Source organism: Bos taurus, chromosome 10 (assembly GCF_002263795.3).
Source record: "Bos taurus isolate L1 Dominette 01449 registration number 42190680 breed Hereford chromosome 10, ARS-UCD2.0, whole genome shotgun sequence".
In the NCBI taxonomy this organism is placed as follows: domain Eukaryota; kingdom Metazoa; phylum Chordata; class Mammalia; order Artiodactyla; family Bovidae; genus Bos; species Bos taurus.
Window position 1 is genome coordinate 12,203,459 of NC_037337.1, and position 25,512 is coordinate 12,228,970.

At 47.4% G+C, this 25,512-nt stretch overlaps 1 protein-coding gene and 1 long non-coding RNA gene across 3 annotated transcripts in view; one reads left to right on the forward strand and one right to left on the reverse strand.

Annotated features, from left to right (window-relative positions):
* PARP16 (poly(ADP-ribose) polymerase family member 16) lies at positions 1-25,307 on the reverse strand. 2 transcript variants are annotated; one of them, XM_024997348.2, is made up of 6 exons: positions 24,470-25,307; positions 9,815-9,952; positions 7,359-7,565; positions 4,305-4,476; positions 2,765-2,906; positions 1-1,420 (listed from the first exon to the last, which is right to left on the reverse strand). In XM_024997348.2, the coding sequence occupies exons 1-6, from the start codon at positions 24,641-24,643 to the stop codon at positions 1,282-1,284; spliced, it is 972 nt and encodes a 323-aa protein (XP_024853116.1). In that variant the 5' UTR covers positions 24,644-25,307; the 3' UTR covers positions 1-1,281. The 2 variants fall into 2 exon arrangements, with proteins under 2 accessions (XP_024853116.1, NP_001076848.1); NM_001083379.1 differs by having other exon boundaries at positions 8-1,417; positions 24,470-25,272.
* The window catches only part of LOC132346328 (uncharacterized), a 14,068-nt gene continuing 13,353 nt past the window's right edge, over positions 24,798-25,512 (forward strand). Inside the window, exon 1 of the long non-coding RNA XR_009496119.1 lies at positions 24,798-24,884. This is a non-coding gene — a long non-coding RNA (uncharacterized lncRNA). The remainder of the gene's footprint in view (positions 24,885-25,512) is intronic.

The following is a 25,512-nucleotide window of genomic DNA, read 5'->3' on the forward strand; positions in this document are numbered from 1 at the left end:
TTGGAAATTAGGAAAATATCTTTATTATTTCTGAAATGTTCCAATATTCAATGTAGAAACCATGATAGTGGCTTTTTCACAACTTCACAAATTATAGAAAAATGACTTTCCATCTTCTGTACAGAAATCTCCCCCCAAAATCAGGGCTCCATGATGGCTGACACTGGGCAGGAAGGAGGGGCAGAGAATATAGCAGGTAGAACCAGTGCTCTCAGAGCAGCCTGAGGCTTTTTCTGAGCATTTAAAGCTCAGGCTGAGTCCCAGAGACCTGTGGGCCCCGGGAGGGAGGGAGGCGTGGCACCACACACCTGTGGCACCCTGAGGCCAGCCACTGCTTCAAAGGCCGGCCACCCCCAGAGGGCCTGCAGTGCGGCACTTGTGGCTGATGGGCCACGGTCAAGGCAGCTTCGTGAGAACGAGGGCAGGAGGCAAGCCTGCAGCTCAGATCTTTTTTCTCTAAAGCACGGCCAGGAAAGGCCGTGGGCACTGGCCAAATGGTGCTCTAGGTTTAGAAATTTCCCCTCTTAACTCACAAAAACAAATTGTCAAATAGTTATTTTTAAAAAAAATCAGAAAACAAACATTTGGTTCCATTTAGGCTGTAATCAGCAATTGGTAATTTTTAGAAAAAGACGACTTGAGTTGCTCATCGTTTTTATCAGGTCTCTGACTCCTTCCTTTCTCATCCGAGGTTGGGTGGAGGGGTTACTGCTGTAGCAGAGGACTGTTTGTTGATGTGAGAAAACTGTGAAAAGTGTTTTGCACTCGCATACAAAGGCTGATGGAACTCAAAATGATCCCACTGAGTTTTATGAGAAACAGGACTGTTCCTCTTGGGTGTCTCAAGTCAAAACAAGGCAACTGCCTAGTGATTTATAGTCCCCACTACACACTTTCTGCCTTCCAAGAAGGCGTTAGAGAAGGGCCGATGTCCACCAGAAGCAGTTGTAAACACCCCACAGACAGCCTGGACACTTTGTTTTCAAATGCAGCAGGACTTTCTCCTTTGGCCCTGGCAAAAAAGCCAACTCCCTAAGACTGTTAGGAAGGAACAGATAGGAAATCTCCCCCAAAAGCTAAGAGGGGCCAGTGCCCTCTGTTGACCAGAGTGGCGGAGAACATCGTCAAAGGCAATTGATACATTTATGGCATATGAAAATTGTCCTGTGGTCCCCAAGTGGCCCCCAGGCTCGGCCTGGCTGGATGGGGGGCACAGGAGTTACAGAACGAGTTATCATAAGGCACGTGATCGAGGCGGCCCCCACACCAGGCCCAGAAAGATTATCTCTTCGCACGATTCCAAAAGTGTTGGAAAGCTGAGGAGTTGATGACACTCACTGTGAGCAGCAGCAGCAGATACAGGGTGATCATGACCATAAACCAATGGCTGGAGACCCAGGAGAGCTGGCTGGAAGCCCTGCTTCAGCAGCGAGGGTGGGGTGGGGGAATGTTGGAACAAAGAGAAAAATATTTTTTTAAGGGTATGCAACAACTTCTGGCTCAGAGAAGATGAAATGATGAATTTCGTCCTCTGAGTGAGCCATGAAATGAAGCTTCATGTGTGCTCCTTTGCTCAAAAAATCTGGAGCTGTTTGCCCTGGCACTGACATGCCTTTCACCAGAACAATTTCTAAATGTACAAAGACAGCTATGCAATGAGCTCATCCTGATCTCCTTTTATAGCTCCTCTTGTACCTTTTATAACCAGTCTTTTCTTAAGCAAGACTATGGTATCTAGATAGATGACCTCGCTAAGGCAGATGACCAGATGGCGGCAGGTGGCAGGGTATTTAGCACAAGGCTTTTCACTTTCAGACATGCACAGATATCACTCTGAGCAGGGGAAATCCTCTCTGACCCACTGGGAGATGATCTAAGCCATCCAAATGTGCAGTACAGAGACACTGCAGGAAGGAGTGGGAAAGGAATGGAATTTTCAAGTAGAAAAAGCCAGATGATTTTAAACCACAGGATACTATCCCCCAAACTTAGGAACCCTGTACATATTTCCCAGATTTAAGGGGAGATGATTTTACTAGTTTATTGAATCCTGAAGCCACTGGTATAGACAAGCAGGAGTTGGGAGTATTAACAATAACCCTTTCCCTGTCTAACCTGCTTACCTGTTGCTCATCCCCATGAGAAACTCTACCAACAATGCAACAAAATCTCAAAGTGACCCTCAACTCCAGAGAGCCCTGCCAAACCCCCAAATACACACTGCTGGAACAGCGTGAGGGATCACCACTCTCAGATTCTTATGGGCTAGGATGGCCTCATCTGCTATTGAATTCAACACTCTAATTTTAGAGATAAACATGAAGCATCTCAGGTCCAAAAAGGAGCAGGTGGTGGTTTGAGAGTCACTGTGGGAAGTGACTGAGCCGGACAGCACAGAATCAGAATTCCAGCTCAATCCTGGCCCCACCCTACCTCTCAGTTCAGCCCAGTCAGTGGATTTCAGCCTTGTGATCAGAGCCTAGGTGGCTAAGGGGCTTCATGGTTCGGCTTAATTCAGTCCCTCAAGTCATTTGTGTTAACAAAGCCATTCCTCACTAGAATATACAGTCCCCTAGGGCCAGGACCACATTTTATTCAACATATTCCTCACTCCTTACCCCTTACATGAAGCAGAATGCTTTAGGTATTTTACACGTAGCTGAGGTTTAGGCTGAGGGAGAGGGGCCGCTGACAACCAGGAGCCCACGCCTATGAACGCAGCCCTTGGCTGTCCTGGATTTCGTGCAGCAACCGTCCTTCTCACCTGTTGGGCTGCTTCTGCGAGTACACCAGCAGGTACTTCACGCGCAAGAGCTGGTTATTAGTGACCACAAAGTACTTTGGAGGGACGTCGCCCCCTTCACTGTGCTTGATTCTCGCTCTCCTGCGATCTATCTCCTTGGAATCTGAATAAGGAGAAAAAGCACAACTTTACAGGGGGAAATACAATAACAGAAGCAGACTATGAGTAGAGACGAGTCAAGCCTCCTGGTCCTGAGGGTGGAGAGGCCCCGGCAGACAGAGGAATGGCCTGTGTATGTACAGGAAGCAGGACTGAAAAACAGGAGAGTCTGACAGACAGACCACCAGGAAGAGAGAAAAGGGAATAGGAAAACAAAAAAAGATACAAGAGGGTAAAAAAGAAGAAGACTGAGTGGGGAAAGCAGAGGGAAGCAGCAGATTGCTGGCCACAACAAAAAAAATCATCTGGGGCTAGCAACAGGACTTGACCTGAAACAAGCCTTTTAACAGGCATTTTAAATTAACCATTCTGGATTCGAGCTTCCTAGAACAGTCATCTTCCACCCTTTGTACCATGACTTGTTTAAAAAAAACAAAAAACCTTTCCTTTTAGTAACATGAAAAAGAACCAAAAAAACAACAACCAAAAAAGCCCACGACAGGCCGAAGCTTCGTGACAGCAGACATTACAAGGTCTTGTCCTGATGTTTAATGTCACGGTGTGCAGACTTCCTAAGAATTATACAAGCGAATATTCGTGCTGTCTGGTTTGGGAGAGTGGCGTCAGACCTGGGACCGTTCCTCAGGATTCCAGTTGTTTTACATTAGGGGCCAGGAACAGTGTTCTCAATTCACCTTCTCTCAGTGGAACCAACAGGCCAGCTCTGGAGTCTAGAATGACAGTTCTGTGACTTCTCTGCCTTTCAGGACGAAACAGCAGGGGCCAGAGCTTTAAGGGACAGATCAGGAAAGCGGACTGAGGGGCCCACTGGTCATCAGCTCACTGGGGAGCCCAGGATTTACCCCCATGGCCTCAGCTGCCCCTCACATCCTCCTGGGGCTCCAGCACACACCAGAGCGGCCTGGAGGAACAGGGTGAGATGCATCATTAGCTTCAGTTTAGCAAATGTTTACTGAATGTCAAGTACGTACCAGGCTCCCTGCTGACACTAGGTGCCCAAGAGTGAATGAGACCCAGTTTCTGCCTTCAAGGAGCCTGTGCTCTGGCCTTGCATGTTCATTTTCCTCTTCTCTACCCCAGCTTTCCCTGAGCACTTGGACCCACCATGACTGCCCCCTCCTCTGAGCTATCCCGTGGACGTAATCAGCACCCTCAGCTGGCACTACTGACCTACTGCCCTGTAGCAGATGATATCCTTTTCACCTTGTGTTCAGTCCTTAAGAAAACAGCTCACTCCCTGATAGCAGGCTCTATCCTACACTGCTCTGCACCCAGGCCATCCCTTGCCATGCAATGGGTATTCCACCCAACAGCTGGGCCAAAGGCAAAAGCCTGACACCTAGAGGCCTGGAGCCCAGGGCAGGGCCAAGTGCTTACTCACCCTTCTTCTTCGTTTGGCACTTGACGTCTGGATGGTCAATGACCTCACACACAGCCACGCAGCTAAGGATGGGGCCGAGGAGACTGTGCTGCCACCCGTGGCCATGGGGGCTGTAAATGAGGGCCAGGCTCAGGTCACTGGTGAGGTAGGTCCCTTCCCCAAACAAGGATGTCTGGAAAAGTGGAGATCAGCAGAAAACAAACAGGGCTGGGTGAGTGCCGAGCGGGCGCAGCAAAACAAAACAGGTCTTTCTTCAGTAGAGTTGTTAACACAAAGCCTTCCAGCCTCTCCTTCCCCCAGCAAAAGACATAAGATCAAACAATCCCATGACACCATCACAGGGATATTACAAAACACATTCCTATCTGACCACAGTTTAACTGATGGTGGACGTGGCTGACTAACCTGGCAAGCTAGTAGTTCTAGTGCTTAAGGCTGAGTAAGAAAAACACAGGGGTTAAGAGCCCAAACGGATCCACGTTTGAACCCTGCCTACCCCTCTAACGAGATAGCAAGTAATATAAATTCCCTGGGCCTCAGTTTCTACACTACCAAGTGGTGATGATAATCTCTTCTTCACAAGGTCATAGGCAAGGGTTCAATGAGACGATGCATGTAAAGCGCCACACAGAATACCTGGCACGAGAGAGGGGCGGGTATTCCACCACAGGCTCCTGTGTCTCAGGCAATCAGTGATTCCTGCCACAAGGCTGGACTAAGCATGGTGACACTGACAGGCTTGCAGAAGCAAAGCCATGCCCCTGTGTGCAGGGAGAGGGCCGTCACACATCAGTGACTAGGGGCAGTGATCCGAGTCATTACTTGGAAAAGAATCTCTCAGACCAGACACTGGAAGCAAACAAGGCAGAACTATATGAGAAGCAGGGTTAAGTTTTGTGTTGGTGCAGACCAAGAAAAGGTCCAAAATTCTAGGAGGCAGATCGCTGGTGGTAGGTGCTAACTTGCTGTCCTCCACAAGGAAGCATGCCACGTAAAAGAGAAGGCTCTCAGGTGAAATACCTGCACGCTGAGGCCACAGCAGGCCTAGCAAACACATCCTTTGCTCATGTAGACATCAATAATCAATCACGATGCCAACTTAAAAATATCAATCATGGCACTCATACATACTGATTCAGACTCCTCAACACAACATTCCAAGTAACTGCTACCAGTGCATGGAATTTGACGTAAGCTGTCATTCAAATTCCATCTCTGGGCCTCAGTGTCAGTGTCTTAAGATGACTGAACGGCCTTACGCAGCTCAGTGAACATCCTCTACTTGAAAACTGAGAAACATCCCATTCAGTGGCACCAAGCTTCCACAATCTCAACCAATGAAGCGAAGCTTAGGGGAAACAAAACAAGCCTTCGCGTGGCCATTTTACAATGTCCCCATTATCTCAAAAGCTAGCACAGACCTCCAAGGAGGCAGTGTCTCTGATCTGACCCTGCAGCCACTTCTGCTTATGCCTCCCGTGTATACACAATTCCCTAGACTCAAGAACCACACACAGGGGAGCGCAACAGCAGGAAACTTGGGAGTATCTCTACCAAGGAGACACTCTTCGAGCTTCAGCTGGCAAGCAGGCTCCCTCAAGCAAGCCCCTCACTGAAAACCCAAACAGAGGCGGCCAGAAGAACATCCACTTCACGAAAGGGCTCTGATGAGATGCTTCTAAGCAGCAAACCCCTCAGCAAACCCCTCAACCAACCAAAGGCTTGGTTACAAGACTGGAATCAGCAGGCAACTTCTTCAGACATGCTCTAGTGTGAAGTGTAGGGCCCCTGGATTCCAGTAGCCTGGCCATAATAATAAGCTGAGAGCCAGAGTAAACAAGCCCGTCCTCCTCAACAAAACTCAACTGCGATAACCAGCTGCAGCAGTGTTGGAAAAGTCTCTCCTGCCTCGGAGCTGCGTCAGCTACAAATGAGCCCACGGCTCCTGGAGCCAGCCCCCAGACAAGGCCAATGCCGGCACAACTGAGGGAGAAGCTGCAGCCCTCCAACCACCCCCGCCAGTCCCTCTCCTTCAGCCTCTAAAAGAAGCCACTGCTTCCTTAGTGGGTAAGTACAGGACAGCCCTTTGCATATGTGAAGTGTTTCAGTCCTGTCAGGACACCAGAAGGTGGGGAACGGCATCCTACTTTACAGATGAGGACCCCGAGGCTCTGAGAGGTTAAGTAAATTTGCCCATTTAAAAAAAGGGAAGAAAGGGACTTCCCTCATGGTACAGTGGTTAGAGTCTGCCTGCCAATGAAGGGGACACATGTTTGATCCCTGGGCTGGGAAGATTCCACATGGCGTGGGGCAATCAAGCCTGCACACCCCAATGAAGAGTGGGCCCCGCCTGCCCCAGCTAGAGAAAGCCCATGTGCAGCAACGATGACCCAGCACAGGCCCCCCCCCCCGAAAAAAGAGGTGCGGGGGAGCTCAAGGAGGGAGCTCCTCTCAATTTCCTCAATGACTGACTCTCGGAGGGTCCCTGAGGCAAGTACTTCTCAAACTTCAACATGCATATGAATCACCTGGGAGTCTACTAAATTGTGATTTCTCATATGATGGGGTCTGGATGGGCCTGAGATTCCATGTGTTCAACAAGCTCCCAGTGATGTGGTCCAGGGATCATGCTGGGAAGACCAGGCTGGCCATACAGTAGCATCACCTGGGGGGCTCTGGAAGCACACTGATGCCCAGGCCCCACCCCCAGAGATTCTGACTTAATTGGCTGGGGACATAGCCAGGCATCCAGACTCTTAATAGCTCCTCCAAGCGATTCATTTTAAATGCGCAGCCAAGACTGAGAACCATCTTTAAAGCGACACTTCTCAAACTTTCATCAGTAGAGGAATCCCCTGGAGACCTTGTTAAAATGCAGGTTCTGACTCAGGTCTGGTGGGCCAAGGATTCTGCATTTCACAGGCTCCTAGGTGAGGCTGCTGGTCAACAGACCACACTTTGAGGGGCAAGACCTTGGTGAACCACCCACCCCCACGCTCACCAGCTCTGGCCACCCCCGTCAGTGCCCCTGACGTCAGCAGCCTCGGGCCCCACCTTGTTCAGGTGGCAGTGCAGGCCATTGTGGATGATGGAATGGAAGTTCTCTAGGCGGCTCCCATGGAAGGCGTAGATGAGGTCGCGTTCTCCTTTGGTCTCGTAAAATTTGGCATTGGCTGGGTCGGAGTACTCGATTTCAAACAGGAAGTCCGGCACAGGGACAGGCGAGTGAGGGGTACCAGTCAGCTTTTGGATCTTTTCAAACTTGAAAACATGCAGGAAGTCGGAGTTTTATTTGGGAAGCTGGTAAAATGGCCTCCTAAAGCCTTGGGCTTAGCTCCTATGGGCTCTGCTCATGAGAACAACTGGTTTCACAGGAATAAAAACATCAGTTTATAAACAAGTTCAGAGCCTACAGCTCAAGACTGCTTTCCTCTAATGGTGTTTTCCCCTACAGTCAGTTAACTAAGAAGCATGAATTGTACCTTCTAACTAAAGATCACATCTAATTTTCATTACACTTTCACATTTATTTCCTGCATTCCATCTTTACAATACTATCAGGAGCTAGAAAGGTGTGATAAATTACAAAACTGGCCACAGATTTTTCCTCCCATCCCTGTCCATTCACCTTTCTGCAACGTGACTTTGCAGGTGGAATTCCACCAAGATTTCATAGGGAGATGGAATCAATTTCTCCACCCCTTAAATCTTCACTTCTCTTGGCTAATGGGACCTTGGTAAGCATACGGCAGAGACTTGAAAAGAGCTTCCCTTTCCCTTGTCTGCTGCTGGGAACCCTTCACAAGCCCTGCAAACCCTCTACAGGATGACAGCTTTGTAGAAGCAGGCACCAGCCACAGCAGCCTTCAGCTGGGATAGCTGAAGCCCCATACGCTTAAGTGAGGTTACCCTAGGACAGCCCCGCGTGAGCCAGCTCTGCTCAGGAGAACCACCCGACCAACCCAGAGAATCGTGAGAAGCAGTCTGTGTTGTTGCAAGCCAGTAGATTTTGGGGATGGTTTGTGATGCAGCAGAGGTCAACTGATATGCAAGGATGAACTCCTTCCTAAGGAGTAATAATGCTCTTCAGGGCAGAGACCGCATCATTTCTGTAATTTTCCAACAGTACATCCCAGACCAAAGTCAGTCTGTAGTAAAGTTTTCTCTGGGTTATGATTAAATGACAAAAATAAGGGCAATTTCACAGATATATTTACACTGATGTAAGGTTGCCATGAGCCCTTCTTTAAAAGAACTATCCTTTTAGCCGGAGGTCAGGGCCATCCTCCCTTTTTCATATTAAAATATCCTTTTGTAAAATGATATGCGGTAGACTAATGTCCTTACTTGGGCATGATAAATAAAAAGTTGATAATCCTGGATCCCAACACTTCATATTTTAATGGAATTTAACTGCTCTATAATCAAACATCAAGAAGCAATTGCTTATCTACTTTGCCTATAATACCCAACAGCCAGTAAACGCCTGATGAGGAAGGAGTAAATCTAAATTTAACAGATGACGAAAGTGAAACCCAAAGAACATAACCCAGGAGTTAGCAGCCCAGCCTGGACCTGAACACAGGTATCCTGACTTCCACTCCAGGATGTTGATGTTTTCTTACCACCCAACGTGGGTGGGGGATGTCCCTAGACACCAGAAACAGATACCAAATTCTAGGCCACGTAAGGAGGATTTTTGTCTTTAGCAGGAACTTATAAAATCAAATGCTTTTAAATTAAAAATTATTAAGTGAAGAATGGTATAGACAAACCCCTGTTACCACTTAGAGGTAAGAACACCAGATCAGCGATCTGTCAGTCTACACTTTGACCCTTGTCATCCCAGCCTGTCCCTGTAAGATCCTAGCCAGGCAAGGGAAGCCAAATTACAGAGTGTCTGCCCTGTGCCAGAAACTATACTTGGGGTGACACATTCTGCCATACCTCCCTTCTGAATTGTAAAATTCTCATTTTACAAATAGGGCACAGAAGACTAAATAATACGGGATCTGAACCCAGCCTGAGGATATCCACCACTTCAGTCTGCCTCGTTGCTTCCTGAGAGCGGGAATCTTTTAAGCTGTGGTCAAGGATCCCCCCCCCCTTGTTAGAAATGTCTGGGGTGCTTGTGATAGCCAACATTTTCTGAGCCCTTAGCATGTGTCCTTAGGCATTATTCTAAGTGAGAAAATTCATTTAATTCCCAGAGCCAGTTCACTGATAGAAGTATACTATTATTATTCCCATTTTACAGAATGAAAACCCAGGTACCGAAATGCACCCAGTAACCTGCTCAGTGTCGCACAGCTAGTAAGGAGGGAGAACACAGCTTTGCCCTGCCAATATGCAAACTCCTGGGCCCCATTCTAGACACAGAATCAGAATCTCTGGGGATAGGGTCCAGGAATCTACATTTTCAACAAGCTGCCCAGGTCACACTGGTGCACAAAGAAGTCCCACAGCTCTCCAGGCCCAGGAATCTGTGATCCTATACACCAAAGTCTCACCTCTGACTTCCCTGCACTGTGGATTGTCAGGACCTTTGACGATAAAATCCAGCTCATCAGGTCCCAGGCCCATGGGTCTTTTTCTCCTGAGGACTGGAGAAGTTCTTTCAGGTTAGGTAACTTGCTGGCATCTGCAAGCTGAAGAGGAAAACTTCTGTTAGCAAGGATCCTGGGGAAAAATGATAGTAACCAGGTGCCCTCTAGTGGTAAGGCAGGCAACTTGCACTTCTTTCATGGTCCAAGAAATTTCTTAAGAGGGCAAAATGCCTTTCCAAATACTGCCCAACCCCTAACACTCTGAACACTGGAAGGTTATATGTAACTCAACTGGTACAAAACCTAACCTGAAGGGCTTCCCTAGTGGCTCAGTGATAAAGAATTCACCTGCCAATGTAGGAGATTTGGGTTCGATCCTTGGTCCGGAAGATACCAATGCCACTGAGCAACTAAGCCACAACCACCAAGCCTGTGCTCTAGAGCGGGGACCTGCAAATACTGCCTCACACAGCCTGGAGCCCGTGCTCCACGACAAGAAAAGTCACAGTAACGAGGAGCTCGAGCACCGCAACTAGAGAAAAGCCCATGCAGCACAGCCAAGAATAAAGAGATAAATAAAATTTTTAAAAAACTTAACCTGAGCAGATGTGAAGTTCATTTCATCGAATTATCTCATTTTGTGTTACTATTAACACAATGTCTTTTTCTGCAGGACTTTCAATACCGGATTATGGGATGCACCCTGCTGGAGATGTTACCAAATACACAGTATATACTGTGGGTAAAGGGTTAACAACGCCTTTTCCCTTCAGCATGAGTTAATTTCCTATCCACCTGTTCCCCTGGAGATCAGATAAAAGAAATATAGCAATTACATACATAACTAAGCAACACTGCTTATGGTAACTACAACCCAAATGGTAACTGCAGCTGGACTGGAAGAAACTGTGAGTGGGAAATCCATGGTTGGGGTTTCCCTGAGTGTGGTGACGTTTTGTGAGGACCCTGGTAGTTATGTTTATGATATTGTTACTAGAGGGGCCAGCCTCCGTGGAGCATGGGGCTTCATTAGACCAGAGCAGTTCCTGCAGTCACTCCATGTGAATCTCATCTCCTTAACACCTGAGTTGTCACACTTGAGGGCAAAGACCAGCTCCTGGACCTCTGTGTGGACCACAACAAGGACTTCTGCAGAAATGGAATGCCTGTTGTGAGTTGTGATCCATCCCAGAGCCTTCTGATATAAGCTAGTACCTGGTGTGTGAGGTGGACAATATTGCCTCTGTAAAATCAGGCAGAATCTGAATTTCACAACAGATTCAGTGCCAGGATTTCTGATAAGCGACTGGGGAACCTAGACTAGCAGAGAGGTATCTGTAGCTTTTGCTCAGAAATTAGAACTGACTAGAAGCCAAATCTCTCCAGAATGGGATTTAAAACACCACTGCAGACTGGTGCCACCTGTGAACATACTCCCTCCAAGCTTTGCTCACTCAGTCCCCTGAAATGCCCCTTCCCTCAACTCTACCAACCCAGGCAACCCCTCTCCTCCAAACCCCTAAAGCACTCAGCCCCAGTACTGTCTCTCCAAATTAGCCAGGACTCCCAAGACCAAGGACTGTCCTGTGTTTTCCAAGTTCTGTTTCCCTGGATGTAGAGGAAAGAAAAGATGGATCTCAGGTTCAATCCCTACTCCTTAGACCTGGCTCCGCCACTAGACCTGGCTGAGCCTCGATCTCCTCTCTAACATGCGAACCCCACTATCTCTCTCCACGTGGGTTGTCAGGAAGATCAAAGAAGGTAACAGAATCTCAGCGCCTGGTCTATACAGTGTATGTCCATTTCTTTTCTTCTAATTTGTATTTCTCCCTGGACAACACATACCTTTCCTAGGGATGTAGTTGGTACTTCATGAATACCAGCAGTTCTTTCCTCTGTTTCTAGCTCGTTCACAGTTGCAAACCTTGGGGGGTTTATTCCCTAACCCTGTAACATTTCAGAGTTGTTTTATTCCCATCTCTGTTTCTAAAGATGCAATCAACAGACTCAGGTTTCTGATAAAACTAAATCTGTATGCTTTGTGGGCCATCAGTGCGGATCCAATTTAAAAACAGGGATGTGTAGATGCTCCACAAGAATTGATGCTACACAGTAGGGAAGCAGAAAGAGAAATAATCATGACTTACAACTATTCACTGTCATAACAAAGAGGGGTACAAACTACAAAGGGGAACAAGAGAGACTCCTGTTGGGTAGGTGCTGGGAGAAGAGGGAGCGGTCAGAAAAGGCTTTGAAGGGGAGTGCTGTGTGACGGGCCTGACAGGCAAAGGCGCAAGCAGCACGGCAGTGCCGCCTGTAGTCAGGGGCATCGAGGGCAATAAGGGAAGTTAACCGCAAGCTCTTTTCCCGGGTGGCTCAGGTCCAAATCTGGGCCCACCCCTTACTAGTTGTATGACCTGGGGGAGTTAACTTCCTGTGTTTCAGTTTCCTCAAACATATAATTGGAATGAAATTAGCCACTTCTGAAGCTTCTGCCGAAGGTTAACCAAGTTAAACTAGTACTGTGCTTAGAGCAGTAAGAAGGCAGTAAGTTAGTGGGGCTGCCGAGAGTGTTGTCATCATTAACTGCAATGATGACAATTAATGATGTTCAGTGTGGCTACAGCTTAAGAGTGTGGCGGAAGCGTCACCAGGAGGAACAGGAGTGAGAAGATGACTTGAGATCAGCCTGTGAAGGACGCTGTACCCTCCTTGGGGACTCTTGACTTTTGCTCTGTAGGCAACATGGAGCCACTGAGGGTACCTGAAGATGCATTCCAAATGATACACCCTCAGGTACACCGTGGTCTCCACCGGCACGCTTTCCTACTCCTGGTCCACACCTGTTATGCCAGAGTCTTACCTCCCATTGGAATGACCATACCCATCGCTGCTCTCAGATCCCACCTGCGAGCCGCAGCCTTCGCCAACAGTCCAGCTCGAGTCATGGAGGCCTCACAAGAGACTGTCAGCTAGGCCAGGCCCCTTTCAGGGGTTCAGTCTGTGGACGTGGGAGAGACCCTCTCAACTCTGAGCTAGGCCCAGGCTTTTCCCACAGCTGCCTGCCCACACAGGGGAGCACTGCTGTCGCATTATTCCCATTTGCAACAACACAGACGGACTTGGAGGGCATTGTGCTAAGCGAAATAAGTCTGACAGAGAAAGACAAATGCTGTATGATACCACCTATATGTGGAATCAAAAAATAAAACTAGTAAATATAACAAAACAGACAAATACAGATATAGAGAACTAGTGGTTATCAGTGGGAGGAGCAAAGGGACGACGGGTAGGAAGGGGGTAGGGGGTTTCGAAGCACAAACTACTCTGTGAAAATAGACAAGCTGCAAGGACATACTCTGCAGTGAAGGAAAGAGTTAATATTTTATATTAACCACAAAGGGAGTATAACCTTTAACAATTATGAATCCCAGTGTTATGCACCTGAAACTTAATACTGTAAATCAAGAATACTTCAATAAAAGAAATTTTTTAATTTTAAAAGATATATATGTACATACATACAAACACACATAAAAATGAGGAAACTGAGGCTTGGAGAGTTCAAGTACCTTGCCTAGGGTCACACAGCTGTTCAGTGGCAAAGCAGAGACATGAAGTTCATTCTCCATGACGCTTTCCTACCAAATCAATGGAGAAATTTAGTAGTGGACTATTTTAGCCCAAAAGAGCAATTCTGCTGCTGCTGCTGCTGCTAAGTCGCTTCAGTCGTGTCCGACTCTGTGCGACCCCATAGACGGCAGCCCACCAGGCTCCCCTGTCCCTGGGATTCTCCAGGCAAGAACAGTGGAGTGGGTTGCCATTTCCTTCTCCAATGCATGAAAGTGAAAAGTGAAAGTGAAGTTGCTCAGTCGTGTCTTACTCCTAGCGACCCCATGGACTGCAGCCCACCAGGCTCCTCCGTCCATGGGATTCTCCAGGCAAGAGTACTGGAGTGGGGTGCCATTGCCTTCTCCGAGAGCAATTCTAGAACTTTAAGAGGCTGCTTAGGAAGCCCTAGGTATGTTTCCTGAATAACACAGCCAAGACAGCTAGCTACTGTCTACGCCTAAGCCCTGTCAAAGGGCTTAAGAAGAAAGATGCATGTCATGTGTGGTATGGGGGGGTGGGGTCGGGGGGGTGGGGTCAGGAAGACAAACTCTCCATCTAGACAAGAGTAAGGAACCACAGTTGGTGACATTAGAAGGCATTTATCAACAACTGGATTGAAGGGAAAGTGTTCAGGAGGAGGGCAGGCATTTATGGGGGCTGAGGGGAAGGCAGACGGAAGGGTTTTCAAAGCAAGTAGGGTGGGAGTGGAACCTTGAGTGAGGGTGTAAAATTCTGAGAGGAAGAGAATTCCCAGTGGGAAAGAGCATGGCAAAGAGGCAGAGAAGGGAACAGTGCCTCTCCCAAAAGATGGTCCAGGGCTCAAACGCCCTAAGGCCAGGCAGGTGATGAAAAAGAGAAAGAGGTTGTCTAGGAAAGAGCAGTGAGGACTGTGTTGCACTGGAGGCCTACCAAAGGGCCCAGCCACTGACCTCCAGCTGCTGTCTGCCTAAGGGCCACCTCTACCCAGGCTGTGGAGCCTCAGACATTTTTTTTTGCTTGTAAAAGAACAGATGAAAAACAAAACCTGTCATCCCACAGGCCATCTTTTTGCAGCCTCTGCTCTAAGGAATAAGGAAGGATTCAGTTGGAGAAGTGGCTGAAAGAGCCTGGGCAAGTCCTGAACATTGGACACTGCTAAGTGGTCAAAGGGGTCTGAGAAAGGAAGAGGTGGTCTGGGTGACTGAGAAGCCAAGAGCAGGGGACAAACAGAAAAGAGAGTGGACCAATGACCTTAGGAGGAGACAACTCAGTCTCCTTGCTTTGGTCAGGGTTGGGACGGGGGAGGGAGGGAGGGAGTTGGGAGGGGCACAGGACAGCTCGGCGGACACCTGGCAACACCCCAGATCAAACTCTCCTGGGACATGGCCCAAGACACTGTGTTTACAGAAGTTGCCACAGTTGATTCTTATCACCAGGAAAAGCAGGGATACTCAGGCTTAGATGTTAAGCAATGTTGTCCTAGAAAGGCCGGCAGCAGGAAAGAACACCTGAAAAAAAAAAAAAAAAAACAACCTTGTCTAAGAAGATGCCTGAGGCCATGATTACTAGCTGTGGGTGGAGGTGCTGGAAGGAAATGAACCAAAGGTACAGCCAAGGTCACCAGCCTCAGGGACCTGACAACAGAATGACACCTGGAAAAATGGGGTGGCCCACTGCCGTGAAGGCAGGAAAGATAAGACAGCACAGCTGCATACAGGTTCACCTTGCAAAAACCTAAGGTATAAAAACCTCCAGATGTTCAAGCTGGATTTAGAAAAGGCAAAGGAACCAGAGATCAAATTGCCAACGTCCATTGGATCATAGAAAAAGAAAGACAGTTCCAGAAAAACATCTACTTATGCTTTATTGACTACACCAAAGCCTTTGCCTGTGTGGATCACAACAAACTGGAAAATTCTTAAAGACACAGGAGTAACAGACAACCTTACCTGCCACATGAGAAATCTGTATGCAGGTAAGAAGCAACAGTTAGAACTGGACATGGAACTAGAGACTGTTTCCAAATCGGGAAAGTTCAGTTCAGTCACTCAGTCATCTCCATCTCTTTGCGACCCCAGGGACTGCAGCATGCCAGGCTTCCTTGTCCATTACCAACTCCCGGAGCTTGCTTCAACTCATGTCCATCGATGCCTCCAACCATCTCATCCTCTCTCATCCCCTTCTCCTGCCTTCAATCTTTCCCAGCATCAGGGTCTTTTCTAATGAGTGACTTCTTCGCATCAGGTGGCCAAAGTATTGGAGTTTCAGCTGTAGCATCAGTCCTTCCAATGAGTATTCAGCACTGATCTCCTTTAGGATGGACTGGTTGGATCTCCTTGCAGTCCAAGAGACTCAAGAGTCTTCTCCAACATCACAGTTCAAAAGCATCAATTCTTCAGCACTCAGCTTTCTTTATAGTCTAACTCTCACATCCATACATGACTACTGGAAAAAACATAGCTTTGACTAGATGGACCTTTGCTGGCAAAGTAATGTCTTTGCTTTTTAATATGCTCTCTAGGTTGGTCATAGCCTTTCTTCCAAAGGGCAAGCATCTTTTAATTTCATGGCTGCAGTCACCATCTGCAGTGATTTTGGAGCCCCCCAAAATAAAGTCTGTCATGGTTTCCGTTGTTTCCCCAACTATTTGCCATGAAATGATGGGACCGAATGCCATGACCTTAATTTTCTGAACACTGAATTTTAAGCCAACTTTTTCACTCTCCTCTTTCATTTTCATCAAGAGGCTCTTTAGTTCTTCACTTTCTGCCATAAGGGTGGTGTCATCTGTGTATCTGAGGTTATTGATATTTCTCCTGGCAATCTTGATTCCAGCTTGTGCTTCATCCAGCCTGGCATTTCACATGATGTACTCAGCATGTTTAAGTTAAATAAGCAGGGTGACAGCATACAGCTTTGATGTATTCCTTTTCTTATTTGGAACCAGTCTCTTGTTCCAAGTCCAGTTCTAACTCCTGCTTCTTGACCTACATACAGATTTCTCAGGAGGCAGGTAAGGTGGTCTGGTATTCCCATCTCTTAAAGAAATTTCCAGTTTGTTGTGATGCACACAGTCAAAGGCTTTGGCGTAGTTAATAAAACAGAAGTTTTTCTGGAACTCTCTTGCTTTTTCAATGATCCAACAGATGTTGGCAATCTGATCTCTGGTTTCTCTGCTTTTTCTAAATGCAGCTTGAACATCCGGAAGTTCACAGTTCATGTACTGTTGAAGCCAGGCTTGAGAATTTTGAGCATTACTTTGCTCACGTGTGAGATGAGTGCAATTGTGCAGTAGTTTGAACATTCTTTGGCATTGCCTTTCTTTGGGAATAGAATGAAAACTGGCCTTTTCCAGTCCCATGGCCACTGCTGAGTTTTCCAAACTTGCTGGCATATTGAGTGCAGCACTTTCACAGCATCATCTTTCAGGATGTGAAACAGCTCAAGTGGAATTCCATCACCTCCACTAGCTTTGTTCATAGTGATGCTTCCTAGGGCCCACTTGACTTCTCGTTCCAGGATGTCTGGCTCTAGGTGAGTGATCACACCATCATGAATATCTGGGTCATGAAGATCTTTTTTGTGCAGTTCTTCTAAGTATTCTCGCCACCTCTTCTTAATATCTTCTGTTTCTGTTAGGTCCATACCATTTCTGTCCTTAATTGTGTCCATCTTTGCATGAAATGGTCCCTTGGTATCTCTAATTTTCTTGAAGAGATCTCTGGTCTTTCCCATCCTATTGTTTTCCTCTATTTCTTTGCATTGATCGCTGAGGAAGGCTTTCTTATCTCTCCTTGCTAGTCTTTGGGACTCTGCATTCAAATGAGTATATCTTTCCTTTTCTCCTTTGCCTTTACCTTCTCTTCTTTTCTCAGCTATTTGTAAGGCCGCCTAAGACAACCATTTTGCCTTTTTTGCATTTCTTTTTCTTGGGGATGGTCTTGATCACTGCCTCCTGTACAATGTCATGAACCTCCATCCATAGTTCTCCAGGCAGAGACTATCAGATCTAATCTCTGGTATCTGTTTGTCATATCCACTGTATAATCATAAGGGATTTGATTCAGGTCATGCCTAAATGGTTTAGGCATGCCTAGTGGTTTTCCTTACTTTCTTCAATTTAAGTCTGAGTTTTGCAATAAGGAGTTCATGATCTGAGTCACAGTCAGCTCCTGGTCTTGCTTTTGCTGACTGTATAGAGCTTCTCCACCTTTAACTGCAAAGAATATAATCAAACTGATTTCAGCATTGACCATCTGGTGATGTCCACGTGTAGAATCTTCTCTTGTGTTGTTGGAAAAGGATGTTTGTTCTCTTGGCAAAACTGTTAGCCTTTGCCCTGCTTAATTTTGTACTCCAAGGTCAAATTTGCCTGTTACTCCAGGTAGCTCTTGAGTTCCTACTTTTGCATTCCGGTCTCCTGTAATGAAAAGGACATCTTTTTGGGGCGTGAGTTCTAGAAGGTCTTGTCAGTCTTCATCGAAACATTCAACTTCACCTTCTTCAGCATTACTGGTTGGGGCATAGACTTGGATTGCTGTGATATTGAATGGTTTGCCTTGGAAACGAACACAGATCATTCTGTCATTTCTGAGATTGCCCCCAAGTACTGCATTTCGGACTCTTTAGTTGACTGTGAGAGCTACTCCATTTCTTCTAAGGGATTCTTGCCCACAGTAGTAGATATAATGGTCATCTGAGTTAAATTCACCCATTCCAGTCCATTTTAGTTCGCTGATTCCTAAAATGTCGATGTTCACTCTTGCCATCTCCTGTTTGACCACTTCCAATTTGCCTTGATTCATGGACCTGACATTCCAGGTTTCTATGCAATATTGCTCTTTACAGCATCGAACCTTGCTTCTATCACCAGTCACATCCACAACTGGGCACTGTTTTTGCTCTGGCTCCATCCCTTCATTCTTTCTGGAGTTATTTCTCCACTCTTCTCCAGTAACATATTGGGCACCTACTGACCTGGGGAGTTCGTCTTTCAGTGTCCTATCTTTTTGCCTTTTCATACCATTCATGGGGTTCTCAAGGCAAGAATACTGAAGTGGTTTGACATTCCCTTCTCTAGTTGGGAAAGGAGTACATCAAGGTTGTACATTGTTACCCTGCTTATTTAACTTATATGTAGAGTACATCGTGCGAAATGCCAGGCTGGATGAAGCTCGAGCTGGAATCAAAATTGTCAGGAGAAATGTCAATAACCTCAGATATACAGATTGACACCACCCTTATGGCAGAAAGCGAAGAACTAAAGAGTCTCTTGATAAAAGTGAAAGAGGAGAGTGAAAAAGCTGGCTTAAAACTCAACATTCAAAAAACAGAGATCATGGCATTCAGTCCCATCATTTCATGGCAAATAGTTGGGGAAACAATGGAAACCATTACAGACTTTATTTTGGGGGGCTCCAAAATCACTGCAGATGGTGACTGCAGCCATGAAATTAAAAGATGCTTGCTCCTTGGAAGAAAAGCTATGACCAACATAGCATATTAAAACGCAGAGACATTACTTCGCCAACAAAGGTCCATGTAGTCAAAGCTATGTTTTTTTCTAGTAGTCATGTATGGATGTGAGAGTTAGACCATAAAGAAAGCTGAGCACTGAAGAATTGATGTTTTTGAACTGTGGTGTTGGAGAAGACTCTTGAGAGTCACTTGGACTGCAAGGAGATCCAACCAGTCCATCCTAAAGGAGATCAGTCCTGAATATTCACTGGAAGGACTGATTCTGAAGCTGAAACTCCAATACTTTGGCCACCTGATGCGAAGAAGTCACTCATTAGAAAAGACCCTGATGCTGGGAAAGATTGAAGGCAGGAGAAGGGAATGAGAGAGGATGAGATGGTTGGATGGCATCACTGACTGGATGGACAAGAGTTTTAGCAAGCTTCGGGAGTTGATAATGGACAGGGAACCCTGGCATGCTGCAGGCCTGGGGTCAAAAAGAGTCAGACACGACTGAGTGACGAAATGAACTGAACTGAAGTTATGAAAATCCAGATTGACTAAAACAGATTAGGGTTGAGAGTCTACAAGAGTCCTCTTCATAAAAAGAGTCATCACAGGGACCCTTTAAAACGGTGGTTTTCTACCCTAACCCCACACCAGCATCACCTGGAAGCTGGAGAGTTGTCTGCCTCCACCTCATATACTGATGAGCGGATGGTGACAGAGATGGTAACAGAATCTACATCATTGAGTTATTAGGAGGATTAAATGCATTACACACAGTCTTCCTGAAAACAGAAATAAAAAAATAATCTGAGATATTGAGAGGTTTACATTGAGATACCAAGTATGTACCTAAAGGACACTTATTGACCACACTGAATCTGTTTGCTACCATTTCCTCCACTACTCAGCATATGAGTGCCCATGAAATGATCAAATCAATTGCTAGAAAAAAATTTAAACTACATATTCTCTACAAATAAACAAAAAACATAATGCCTAGGTTCCACCTCAAACCAATTAAATCAGAATATCTACGCGGTGAGACCCAGATGTCAGTAGTTTCTGAAGCTTCTCAGGTAATTCCAATTCAAGCCAAGGTTGAGGCCCTATAAGGGGGAATGATCTTCCCAGAAAATGTTAATATTCAATTTCCAATCTGGAAATAAGCAACAAAAATCTTCCTTAGAAAGGTCTGTTAGCTGATGAGCCACAATTTCAGCTTTTGGAATTTACTTCAAGAAAATAACTAGAGATATAAGCAATGATTAATGTAATAGAAGGAGCTTAGTTTGCTGACCAGGGATCAAACCCGTGCCCTTGGCAACAAAAGCATGGTGTCCTAACCACTGGACCCCAGGGGAATTCCCGTCACAGCATTATTTATAAGAGCAAATTTGTTAAAATTGTGTAGGAACCCAGACGAAGGACTCCTACCTGCTAGGAAGTGGAGGCACAGAATAACAGGAGGTTCCAGCTGTATCTGAAAGGATGAAGCAGAGTTTGCATGGACAGAGAGGGGGTGGCCTGGAGAGGGCAGGCATGCCCTGGGGCAGGGAAGAAGCTTATTCACATTTTAATCCAGACATTGAGGAGTCAGTTTGTCTAGACATTATAAACCAGACCTGAACCAACAGTCACTGGAGAAGTTTGGGCCCCCGAATAGGAGATGGGAACAGTGTAGACTAGCTGCAGTGCTTCTCAGGCTTTACTAGGCACACAAACCCCCAGTGAAAGTCACTCAGTCGTGTCTGTTTGTGACCCCATGGACTATACAGTCCATGGAATTCTCCAGGCCAGAATACTGAAGTGGGTAGCCTTTCCCTTCTCCAGGGAATCTTCCCAATCTTCGACCAGGGATCGAACCCAGGTCTCCCACATTGCAGGCGGATTCTTTACCAGCTGAGCCACAAGAGAAGCCCACAAACACCCAGAAACACCCATGGATCTCCTTAAAATGCATATTTTGATTGGGTAGGTCTGGGGTGCAGCCCAACAAGCTGCATTTCTAACAAGCTCCGAAGTGATGCTGATTCTGCAGGCCTTCAACCACACTTTGGGTGGTAAGGGGCTGAAATTAATACAAAAGAGCCATCCCCGCCCACCTCCCACCCCCAGCAAGGGTCTGCAGGCTAATGGAGAACCAGGGCATGGTGTTTTCTAGGGGGAAAAACAGAACAAAAAACCTTACAGGTGTGACGCCAGAGACAAGATTCTGTGTCCGTGATTCAGGAATGTGAACTGTACAACCTGAAGTCTGAGGGGGCTGATGGTCAAGGCTATTGGACATTCCAAGAATGCTACAGATTCTCTGACCTGAAAAGAGCTTAGTCAACTCTTTTCCCAAGAAACAGAATGAAAACCCTCAGCCTGGGCAATCGGCACATACCCAGTGCGATTCCTCAAACATCTGGTAAGCACCTCCCAGGCCAGGCACTGGGAATACAAAGATCTAGTACAAAATCAAAAAGCTGACACTGACAGAAATGTTCTCAAAACAAGGCACTTGAGAGATGATTTGGAATTTGGGGGGCTATGAAATAATCAAACCCAGGTCTCCTATACTGCAGGCAGATTCTCTACCATCTGAGCCATCAGGGAAGCCCATGAAAGAACAGGCCAGAGCCATGCTAAGCCTCAGAGTGTGGCTCAGCAGGGGGCAGTCTCAGGAAGACAACTGTCAAGGAAGTAATTTAAGCCAGAGCTCTAATTTTTGGAAACTGCAACAAGTGTGTTACAGGTGTTAGGACACCTCATAGTGTAGAGAAAATTAATATTAAATGGCTGAAAATGATACACTGTTTCACACTACTTCCAAGTGCTTTTAGCCAAACAAATTAAAATGGGAGATGTTTTTCCAGCAGCTGTGACACAGGAGCTCAGTCGCTCTGAGGCACATAGGATCTTCCCTGATCAGGGATGGAAAATGGGAGACTTTTAAAAGCTACAAACCTTCCTTCTCCAAGTAACCACAAAATGATCCAGAAGGCCGAGTCCAGATCTGACTCCCTTTTAAAGGTTAACCTTTGAGTCAGAGAGATTCAGGTCCAGATGCCAAGTTCTCTGCACCTTTTCTTTAACTCATGTAACATGTGGCAAAACGAAACCTAAAGTGTGTTTATCTAAGAACATGCGCATGCCCCCAGAGGTCGTGCCAGGCCCTGCCTGGTGAGAGGTTTCTCCTCAGAAAGAGCTTCTGAAAGAGCTTCTGAAAGCTCTTTCTGCCTAAAAGAAAACCAAGAATCTGCATGGCCTGGGCTAACTTCCCTCACTCTGGGGCCCAATAAGGAATGGTAACAGGTTGGGATGGTAAGAATCTGCGTTTTTTCAGTGGCCCCTGAGAGAAAGAGTGTACTGTCTAAAAATGGCCCCCAAATGAGCCCCATGCACAAGACAGTCTATCCCTACAGAGGCGGCGGCTATTTGGGGCTACCCAAATTGTCAATGCTCTCCTAAGGAATTACCAGTATGGGAGGAAGCATACGCCTCAAATTGAGTGCACTAGTAGCTATGGAGAGGGATGTGGGACAGGGTGAGCTCCATCAGGGGCGCTTATACTTTATCACTTGGATTTTTTATAACAAGAATATAATCAAACATTACTTGTATAAGTAAAATGAATTTTTTAAAAAGCATGAACAAATCAATGCGTGAGCAACTCCAAAGATCCCTCTGCGTTTATCCCATATCCATCAAAGTAACCTGATTCTGTTCTAGCAGAAAGAGAACATGCTGAGCATTCTAGTCCATTTGGATGTTTCTTGGAAAAAAATAATAAAGCATATTGTGGGGCATCACCTCTGGTGAGTTTGGTCCCTCTGACCCCCAGTTTTTTCTCTCTCTACTCCTGAACAGATCCCCCTGTGACCCTGCCACCACAAGGGTCTTATACATCCTGGATGTCACTACTGCCCTCCCAGACCAAGGATAAAATCTACACATCTGGGCAGATCATGCCCAGCCCTGCTTGCCCTGATCTTTTCCTGTTCCCCACAAAAGTCACACGGAAGCACAGACTTGTCCTTCTTGGTGAGATCCTGGTATTCTGCCCATCCTGCTACTCCTCCTGGAATACCTCTTTCCTTCTCTGAGCAACTCCAAATCCTCCATGTCCCTGGGGACTCAGCATGGCGTTGTAACTGTTAGTGCTCTCTGATTCCAGCCCACTGCCAAGGTGTAGAGTCCTGCTCTGGGCTTCTGCGTTGTATACAGGGCTTACCCCATAGGATAACTGATCAGACTGTTAACCTCTCCTTTATTCTTTTAATTTTGTATCCTTAGCACCTGGCCCACAGCAGGAACTCAGTATATATCCACTGACAAAACTGAAGAAAGGTTCATTCCCCAACACTCTGATAGCACAAATGCACACAATTAAATATTTGAATTTGCAGAACAAACAGTGGGGGACGTCAGTCTGCTTGCCTCTTTCTCCAACCTCCCATTCCCTGTACCCTGAAACCCCTATGCACTGTGGTCTAGATCTGAAGCCCCCTCCACACAACCCTAGCCTAAGCTGCAGTGGACAAGGCAGGGGCCAGGAAGCTGGGCCGTTGTCCCTTGACCATCTGGGAGTGAAAACAAAAAGGGTCACCCAATACTGACCACCTCATCAGAGATAATTTTAAACATCTGTTGATTCTAATCATGATCAACATTCTGTAAAAATGGCTTGTAATATTAAGAGATTTTCTAATGTTGAACTAATTTCACATTTCTGGTAAAAACCCAACCTATTAATAAGTAATTATTCTTTTTAAATATTGCTAATTTTAGGATCCTAATAGATGATTTCTATATTTATACTCTTCAGTGACATTGGCCTATAATTTCCTTGTATCATTCTTATTAGATTTAGTATCAAGATTACACTATCCTATTTTTCTACTCTGGAAGAATTTGTGCAAGACTGCAATTACTTAGTTCCTCAGTGATTGGCAGAACTCACCAATGAAACCGGGGTAGGCCTGGAGTTTTTTCTGAGAGAAAACCTCCGAGCACAAACTCAATGTCTTTAAAGCCTATAGGCTTTTGATTTTGTATTTCTCACAGAAGCAAGTTTGGCAAGTTCGATTTTTCTAGGTAATTCCAAATATTTGGATTACAAAGATAACTAATATCTGGAAGGCTGACCCTGAGGTGAACTCTGCAAGAAATTAAGTGCCTCCTGAATCATCAGAGAAATAACAGCTTACATGTGCACTGGACATATGTTACAATTTATAAAAGTACTGGCCATATATTAGGTCATCTGAAGATGAGGTCCCGGTGGCTTTGATGACTTATGATGTCTCATTATTTGCAAAGGGATAGATAACTTCCTATTTAGCAGAATCAGCTGATTCACTAGGAAATGCTGTGGAAGCCTATGAAACTTGAATTCCTCACTTCATCTCTTGGGAGTGTCAATATCTAGGGTGTTGGGAGTGTTCTGAGCTCCTGGAAACAAACCTTCCCCAAGACCAGGCTGGGGGTGTTAAGTGCGGGGCTGGCACCTTCACGAAACACGGATTCCACACACAACGCGGCCCGGACGCAGTGTCGGGGACGACGGGGCACACTCACCAGGGCCTCGAAGTCCTTGCAGTCGTGGCGGGCATAGGACGCGGGGAAGGGCCGCAGCACTGAGTCGCGCTTGTAGCTCCGCAGGGCCGAGGCGAAGAAGCTGCAGCGCAGGTCGGCGGCCAGCACGTCACGGCCTGCCGCCTCCCTGACGGCCGCCCACCCCGCGGGCTGCATCCCGGGGCGCCGCGCGTTGTCCGGGGAGACGCGCCGAGGTGCGAGGGCGGGGGGTTGGGGGATAGGTAGGGCCAAGCCTGCGGTCAGCGCGGGGCTGGGCCCGCGGACAATGGGCTGGAGGGGGCCGGGGTCTCTCGGCCGGGGACGAGCTAGGCGGAGAGAGGAGATGACAGGGTGAGAACGTGCTGACGAGTGTCTTCTGCGGGGGGCCGAGCCACTCGCCGCCCAGGGAGACGGACGGGTGAGGAGAGGGACCCGGCCGGGACCGCGGGCCAGCGCGAGGGGTGGGCCGAGGGATAATGGGGCCGGCCGGACGGGGATCCCGGACCTGGGGGAGGGGCTATGACATGGGTGAGACGACAGCGTCCCGACACGTGTCCTCTGAAGCGGCCTAGGGTGGGGGCACCCCCGGAGGGGACCGCGGCCCGATCCCGCTCCCTACGCCGGGAGAAGCTGCGGCGCGGCCCGGGCCTTCCTGTCCCGCCTTCGACCGGCGCCGCCGCAAGCCCCGGCGTTCGCCTGGCTGCCCTCGGCGTTGCCTGCGTTCCGCCAGCTGTAGGTGTCCGTTTGCCGCGCGGCGCCCCTCAGAAGGACTCCAGCGCCCCCCTGAACGCAGGGGCCTATCTGTCTTCCCAGCCGAGCCTCGGGCGCGGCCTGGCGCTCCGCCCCGCCCAGCGAGGGCCCGCCCCTTCCCGCGTCCGCCTCCGCCCACTCCCAAGTGCTGGGAGCGTCCGCGCGCCCTTGCTCGCGTGGTCCCCGGCTAACCTGTGTGCGGCCCGGGCGGCGTCGCCCACGCTGCTGCGGCCATCCTCGCTGAAGCCCCGAGTAGAAACTGACCCAGGCGCACTTTTGACCCACCGCGGGCTCAG